This window comes from Dipteris shenzhenensis, chromosome 32, assembly GCF_047967505.1.
Source record: "Dipteris shenzhenensis isolate YYH24624 ecotype China chromosome 32, Dip_SZ_1.0, whole genome shotgun sequence".
NCBI lineage: Eukaryota > Viridiplantae > Streptophyta > Polypodiopsida > Gleicheniales > Dipteridaceae > Dipteris > Dipteris shenzhenensis.
Window position 1 is genome coordinate 39,978,545 of NC_141627.1, and position 8,289 is coordinate 39,986,833.

The window sequence follows — 8,289 nt, forward strand, 5'->3', positions numbered from 1 at the left end:
AACACATTGAGGCCATATTTTGATGAATCCTACACAGCCCACAACTTAGTTGGCCAGAAAAATCATTTTAAGATGCAGCTGCTCTATAAAAGAGAAAATATATATATCTGCAAAAAGTGGCCAGTGGTCGTTGAAATCAAGAAATCTCCTAAAAGGCTGAAAACAAGTAATACTTGAGAGAGAGAGAGAGAGAGAGAGAGAGAGAGAGAGAGAGAGAGAGAGAGAGACCAAATAAACAAAACCAATGTTCATTAAAAGTATTAAAGCAGAGCAAATTGGCAATCAATGATGCCATACCATCCTGAAAACCTGATCTCTGCCCATCCTTCCACACACAACATTCAAGCAAACAAAACAGAAGATTGTAAAAAGCGCAAAATACCATCTAGCACTATGGTTAACATCAGGACTGCTTCGTGGCTTCAAGGGAATCTTTGCAGGAACCTTTGACACCAGCCTGCAGCACAACTGGTGGCAGCCCACATTGGACTTCTTGAGAGTTCCATCCAGGCTAGCAACAACAAATTTTGGTCTCTCCAAATGGTCTTTCTTGTGAAATCCTCCCCACTAGCTGAAGGTGTTTCTGTACTGTAAAGCATGTTATGACAACAAGAAATAGAAACTAGCCTTGCACTGGACGCAGAAGCTCATCCACCATGGGAAGGTGCCATGAAACCATGACATCAAACAATAGCAGAAGCTAATGACACAGTTGCTTCTGTTACCAAGGGATGCTCTTTTTCCTCTCTATCCAGCCAGGCTTTGAATACCACAGAGGTCAAATTAGATAGCTTCAGTCAAAGAAGGAGAAGGTAGGTGCAACAGCCTTGGTATTGGACCATCAGCAATCCAAAGCAAATAACAACTTGATTTGGACATTGGGGAGCATGGACAAAAGGGAGAACTTGGACATAAAGGAGCTGCATTCTCCGATGATGAAGTATGGACCTGAACTTGGATAAGAGGGAGAACTTGGACATGAGGGAGCTGCATTCTTCAATGTACTTGATTCGTGGACTTGTGGGAGCTTCATTCTTCATTGTATGTGAAATATGGACTTGTAGGGCTCCAACTCTTAAACATGATAGAGGAACAGTCTTGCCTGCCCCGAAGTAAGTGTTCCCTCCTTTTCATTCATAGCACCCAAAAAGACAGCACAAGTTCAGGATGTCAGATAAGAGCCAGCCATGCCTTTTGGAACCTGCTGCCTGCACTACACGATATTTGGCCTTCCCATCATGGATTCATACGACCTCAGCCCTTCCAAATCCGCATAGTGGACATTGACAGATTGCTGTAGCGATAATGGGCAGCTACTTTGAGAATGGCAGGATGGAATCTGCATCAAGTTTAGTATGGGTTGGTTGTCTTGAGAATCCCCATGTTGCAAACCCTGGAAGTCAGTCTCGTGCTGTGGCAGGTACATGGAATGGCCATCAAAACTTGACACCGTAGATGACTTCGCTTGCTCCCCATCCAAGATGATGGGGGCGCTCGTCACAACTCTGTTAGAATTTGTGAGGCTATGTGGCAGAGGTGCCATTCCAATTAGCTTATCCGCAAAGGGCGTGAAACAGAGTTGGCCAGAGGAGGTGGGCACAATTTGATGAGCTTGGTTCTCAGCTAAGAGCTGTTCTAAGGAGCGGGAAGGATGAGGTGCTACAGAAAGCGACATAAAGCACGAATTGTTTGGGGAGCCCAATGGAGATGATGACAGAAGAGAGAGAGCACGCCCGGAGGCAGCGATCCCAGATGAAGACACAGCCTCTGCACCGAGAACAGCTGCTCCTGGTGGATTGGAGAGTGCCACACCCGGCCCACCCGTGAGAGCTCCTGTGCCCTGCATGAAGTGATGAAGCTCAAGAGCGGGAAAGGAAAAAGGCTCCTCTTTAGGGATGCGGAGGAGCTTGTGCAATGCATTGTCAAGAGAGGAAGAAGCCATAGGTGCTCCCTGATGCTGGAGGAAGGACGGGTGATGCAGGAATGAGCTGCTGCCGAGCAAGTGCTTATTATCTGCAGGAACTCAAAAGAAACAGAATGGCACAGTAAGTAAAGGAATCTTGGACTGTGATCAATACCATGCATCACACCACATTTCACCTGAATAGTAAGCGAAGCTCCCCGAGGAGAGGAGTGGCAAGGCATCTGGCTGTGGCTGCTTCCTTCGACGCTCGTTGTGACCTGCCAGCCGCCTCCTGCAGCTTCGCTTGCCCTCATCAAATTCAGACAGCACATGAAACCTGCCCCATATACACAGTCAATGCCTCATACAAACCAAAACTCACCTTTCTCTCTCTGAGCTCTCCGCCCTCTGCATCCCTCCCTCTCAACCCTATGCCTCTCTCCTCCAAGCTTTATGAAAATTACCCCATTCCTTCCATCTTATTTAATCTCTCTCTCTCTCTCTCTCTCACGATATTCAAGTCAGGCAAGGCTGCCTTTCTCCCACTTCGTTTGGCCTGTGCATATAATGTTGGAAGAAATGGTAGCAGAATTTGCTCAGCAAGAGGGGATTTTTGCACCCTTGATTAGTGAACAGCTATTATCCTCCATGTCAACAAACAGGTGTAAACTTCTCCATACAGCTTGGACAACCAGTCCAAGAAACAGAAGACGGAAGAACGGATATTACACAATAGAGCTGTACAAATGCTGCAGCCTAAATCATGGAGACCAGAAAAACAATTCCTCGAGCACCTTCATGGTGGCGCACACATAATCGCACTCCCTTTTTGCTACTACTGTAATCCTGCTTTTGGTCCATAAGTTGTATTCAACCCATGAACGTTAATACGATCGTGAACCTCTCTCTCTCTCTCTCTCTCTCTCTGTGTCTCTCTTTGTCACCTTCTGCAGTGCGTGCCTCAGTTTTGAATACTTCAAACGAATTTGAAGACGAAACAGAGTTATGTGTCTCATGGTCCGAGCGAGAGATTGTGGGGTAGTGGAAGATTTGGTTGTTGCAACAGGAGTAGGTGCTGGATCTGCCGCTTACTCCTTGTAACCAAACGTCAAAGTGACACCTTCTGTTGTATGACCAGCAAGAGTACCAGCCAGCTACGTGAAATTCTGAGTAGATTTCCATAGAAGAACAGCAGCATCTGCCAGCACCGATTCTTCCTGGAGCAAGCAAACCAACAAAACCAGGGCTGAAAGTGAACGTCAGAAGAATACCTGCTGCACTGTTGACAGAAGCGCTGCTCCAGATTGCCCACCTTCACCTTCCTTGCTTTGGCATGCCACTCGCAGACCTTATGCCTGCGGTGATAGTCCCTCGCGTTGGACAGGTCGGTCCTGCAACCTTCTGCTTGACATCTGGGCACGTTCGCTGTGGGAGTTGAAGTCTTCTGCTTCTTGCCGCCGCCGGGAGGGGGAGGGGGAGGGGGAGCAATGGCCGTCCCGGAAGATGCTCCTCGACTACCTTCAGCCCCGCTCCCCGCTCCGCCGTCCTCAAAGTAGGTCCTCTTTCCAAGCTTTAGCCCGATAGACGTGTCCCCGTTACTGGCCATGGTCAATCCTTGGCCATCGCCCTGCTCCTGCGTCTCCTTCTTCACCATAATTGCACTTGATTCATCGCCCGTGTACTCCGCTCCTCTGCCATCCATATCTGTAGGACTATGCTGACTGTTACGGTTTGCCTGCAGTGGCCCCAACCCGCCGGAGTCTTCCATGTTCACCGGACGATCGTCCACCTCAACTTTCACGGGAAACCCACCTCCTGGACCACCTTTCTTGTCCTTGCAATGTCTTTCCGCTTCTCCACGGAAGGCTGCTCCGCTGGACCGAGGGGCGAAACCAACGTCACGGCCCTCAGCGGCGACCACATCCAGCTTACGGGCAGGGGATCTGGAAGCAGGCGAGGAGGGGAAGCTATCTTTGAGGGCAGTACGGGCGTCACCAACGAGACAGAAGGAAGGAGGAGGAGCGCGAGCGGTGCGTTGTTCGTGTTGGGTGAGGTTGAGGTGCAAGGAAGGGTCGAAGAAATCCCAGGGGCGGGGTTTTAAGGGGGGATCAATGGCGGAGGAGGGAGGTTCCCAGGGGGAGTTGAGGGGGGAGGGGGGGGGATGCCAGAGGGGGGGGGTGGAGAAGTCGAAGAGGGAGGAGGAGGAGGGTTTAGGGAGGGGGAAGGGGTGGTGGAGCTGAAGGTTGTCCATGGCTGGCAGCAGAGAGCAGAGCAAAGCAGCAAACTAATAGCGCGCAACAAGTTTTATACGTGAGGGGTGGCGACTTTGGGGGGCAAGACCTCTAAAGTGGGCGGCGACGCCTTATTTGCGCCGGCGAAAGGGGAAGCTCCGCCCGTCTTGTTGACACTTGAAAGACCCCGCCAACCGGCAATCGAATCTTGCGCTACGGGTCAACCTCCCATAGGACACTTCCCCTCACACCCCTAAGCCTCCTCATAAGTACCGACCACTTCACCCAACCATAAGCCTCTTACAATCACAGTTTCACAGTCACTCGCCCCCTTCTCTCTCCTCTTCTCATAAGTCAATTGGCCTTTCCTCCTACTTTCACGCATCACTCCCTTCATACACACACACACATGCTTTCTTTTTTGTGTGTGAAATTACACCCATGCTTTCACATCACGGCTTTTGGCCTTCCCTTATACGCAACCTTGACGTTGTCCCCATGAGGATTACCACATACACCCATCTCAACAACAATTATTTGCTCCCAAGATGCGCATGCTAACATAGTCCCTTGCAACTAGTTACAATCCCCAAATCCAATCCAATAGCCTTACAAAAGGGAATTTTTCTTATAATGACATGAAAGTCAATACCTTACTTGGCATGCAAGAAGTTATGAAGCTAGTACTAGGTGATAGTTTCAATCAAACAACTTCTTAAAAGCAACATTAATTGAACCAATATTTTGTGTTTGTCTTTTAATGGCTAAATCTATATGTACATGTACCCAAAAATTTAAGTGTAGTTAGGCCTATTTTACTACCATGACCTTGCCTCATCTACAACCTCTTTTGTCCATGCTCAACTCGATGGCTAATTATAGTGAGGTTGTGTTACCCTTTGCTCCTCCTTGACAGTCTCTTCTCTCAACTAACACCACCAACAGCTCCCCCCCTCCCCAATACTCTCTCTCTCTCTCTCTCTCTCTCACACACACACACACACACAAAGATGCGCACGCATGCACACATACAAAATTGGTAAACTTAAATATCAAGGTATGCTATGCAATAAGAAGCTAATCCCAAAGGAGTCCTTTAAAAATAATCATTTTAAAGCAAAGTGACGACATAGTATAATCATGCAAAAAGAGTAGGAAGGAAATTTTATAGCAAGTCAATAACAGTCAATCATGCCAATGTAACCATAAGCCAAAGGACATTTTTAGAAGCCGATGCTTACTTACAGGTAGTTTAGCTGAGAAAGGATGCTTGAGGCTTGATACAACACTTTACAAGGTACACGTCCTACTCAACATGTAGTCACCTAGGTGGCACAAAGGCCAAAAGAACACGAATGTTGAGACTTCATTTTAAAAACTTCATGTAATGTTTTTAAAACACTATAATAAAGGAATGATTGTTTAATCATTGAACTTCAATATCGAGTCAAACCGAATACACTTGTTCATGCTTCCTCAAGTTGTGCATCGTAGAGGACAATATTTGATATAAATCTCACAAGCTTAGAAGACTTGAAGAACTTAGACTTGTATGTGTAAATGCCCATGTCCAAGCATCAGTATGCCACTACGTGACAATTCTAGTCAAAACCAAGCCATTATGCACTCCAACTTGCAACTCCCCTATTTTGAAAAAACATGGGTATGCCTCAATTTAACTACTCATGTGCAACTTTATGGCTTGTGGTAAAAGCTGAAGCAACCCAAATTATTACCTAACAATAAGCAAAATGGTAGGGTCCAAGCTATAGATTGTAGTTGTCCTGTCAGCATACATGCCAAAGTGGGGTGGGAGCTAAAGTGAATTTAAGAAGCACTAGGTAATAATGCCATGCTCTTAGGCTTACAAAGATACAAGTTCCTCCAGAGGGGCAAGCCCCTAAGGACTCCCTTGACATCAAACAATCACCTTCATAAGGAAAAGAGAAGAATTTCTTTCAAATTGAAAGATGAATGACCACCATGGGTTAGAGTAATAATGCCATGCTCTTGGGCTTATAAAGATATAAGTTCCTCCAGAGGGGCAAGCCCCTTTCGAAAGGACTCCCTTGACATCAAACAATCACTTCATAAGGAAAAGACAAGCATTTCTTTCAAATTGAAAGATGAATGACCAATTGAAGCATAAGTACTATGGGTTAGAGTAAAAAGCAATATCAAACCACTAGATTGAGCAAGAAGAAAGAAACAAGGTGCAACCAGCAAACAAGATAGCCTTAGGAATAAAGTGCCACACAGGATGACAAGCTTATGTCCAAAGTCGAACAAAAGCAAACAAGAAAGCCAAATAAAGTGCCACAAGATAGAAGCTTTTTTAGTCCAAAATTTTCCTTCCCTCCAAAAAGAGATGAGCAACTTGGAGCAAATGTACACAAGAATGCCCTGATGTATAAAATGCCAAACAAGCTACAACCTTATGTCCAAAGTTCACTTATGTAGTCCAACCAAATCAATTGACAAGGCAAGCTACATCATGAGTCATGAATCTTGGAAATTCCATTCATGATTTTGGAGGGTTTTGGCCACACTATTTTGCCAGATTATACAATGGTGTAGCTAACTTCTAAAGTGATTATTTTCAAAGGGTTAATCCCTTTTAGTTGGCAATATTAAGCTTGATTTTTTGCCTCCTCATCATGGTATTCCCATGGGCTACCTTTGATCGTTGATATATGCATTGTCTTACTGACCGAGTATTTTGGTAAACTATTTATGGGACTTCTTTATTCATTACTCCCTTTTTCTAAATTAAAGTACATGCTCTCACGAAATAGAAGGCTCCAGAGCTTGGCTAATTCTTTTGTTCTTATAATAATCTCTCTTTATTTATAAATATATGTTTTTAAAAATACGCTAGTTGCATCAATTTTAATCAATTTCAAAAAAAATCGTAAGTTTGATCAAATACTCTCATACCCTAGGTTGTCAAACATGCTAATCCATTCTTATGTGAGCAATGAATGATCAAGCTTTCATTTTACATCGATATTGAGTTTTTTCCTTAACTATAAATAGTATCGATGGTTTTAGATCCATGCTCAAAGCTTTGTTCACAGCATTCAAAAAATGCAAATCTTCAAATAGTTAAATTACTCTTCCAAAAAAAAAAAAACAAATTACTATGCAACCACTTTCAACACACCTAGGCTCCATACACCTATGTTTAGTCTAGGCCTCAAATATACTTTAGCAAACACTTGCACCGAACAACCAATCCTTCTAATTTTGATTGTCTACCTACATGTGCATGAAGATACCTAGAAACTCCTCTTCCTACTAGCATGCATCATGCCTAATAGGACCTCATATTAAACTTTTTGTGCTTTTGGTTGTCATCCTTTTGCGAAAAAATATCATAAGTTTGTACCTTGCAAATTATTTCTTAGTATACGTGGGGATCTGTGGGTGTATCCTTACATTACAATATGTATGTCCACTCACCTTGTAATTGGGACCTACCTAGTGAGCTTCACTTCTCAAATGTACTTTACCAACTTCAAAACAAAAAGGATGCCTTCGTTTTGAAGCCTTCTTACAATAATCTAAGAGCACATTCTCATGTAGGGCTAGATATCTGATATTAGAGGGTTGTGGTTGGCATTCCCCATTTTCTCTATCGCCTAGAAGCTCACATCCATGAGATAATGATAATGCTAATTCCATTGGTTTAATGCTTCATTGGAGAAGACCACCCCCTTCACAAGCAAAAACTCCAACCACCAAGGTGATGACCAATCAATCCATAATTCCTCACACATCAAATGTGAAAATGAGATGATCTTTCTTCCTTCCTGTAAGTGCCCACGAATTGATGATTTAGAAATGAGTGCCAAATTTGATGGAATAGGCTCTTAAACAAAACTTGGTCATGGTTAAGGCAAAATGGACCCAATTCTTTTATTTAAAAAATAAGTTTGGGCGTGAAGTAATTGCATAAAGTCATGGGAGACGTGTTTCTAGGTCCTATCCCTACCTAGACTCTCTCTCTCTCTCTCTCTCTCTCTCTCTCTCTCCCCCCCCCCCCATGCACACACGTGCACACATGCATGAATGCACCGCCCCAACACACGCGCATGTGTGCGCGAGCGTGCGCACACATACACACCCCTTCAACAATTTCCTCCTCTCTACCCT

The 8,289-nt window shown here is 44.6% G+C and overlaps 1 protein-coding gene across 1 annotated transcript; it reads right to left on the minus strand.

Annotated features, from left to right (window-relative positions):
* Window positions 1-252: 252 nt before the first annotated feature.
* Window positions 253-4,177, minus strand: LOC147880741 (uncharacterized). The gene is made up of 3 exons (XM_087370678.1): window positions 3,175-4,177; window positions 2,101-2,240; window positions 253-2,013 (listed from the first exon to the last, which is right to left on the minus strand). Exons 1-3 carry the CDS (start codon window positions 4,152-4,154, stop codon window positions 1,214-1,216), a joined length of 1,920 nt encoding a protein of 639 aa, XP_087226804.1. The 5' UTR covers window positions 4,155-4,177; the 3' UTR covers window positions 253-1,213.
* Window positions 4,178-8,289: the final 4,112 nt, after the last annotated feature.

Excerpts from the sequence above, each read along its gene's own strand:
- LOC147880741 (XM_087370678.1), bottom strand. The coding sequence starts at position 4,154 with ATGGACAACCTTCAGCTCCACCACCCCTTCCCCCTCCCTAAACCCTCC. Across the intron at positions 2,241-3,174 it reads TTCTGTCAACAGTGCAGCAG|GTTTCATGTGCTGTCTGAAT; the intron begins GTATTCTTCTGA and ends TATATGGGGCAG. Across the intron at positions 2,014-2,100 it reads GAGCTTCGCTTACTATTCAG|ATAATAAGCACTTGCTCGGC; the intron begins GTGAAATGTGGT and ends GAGTTCCTGCAG.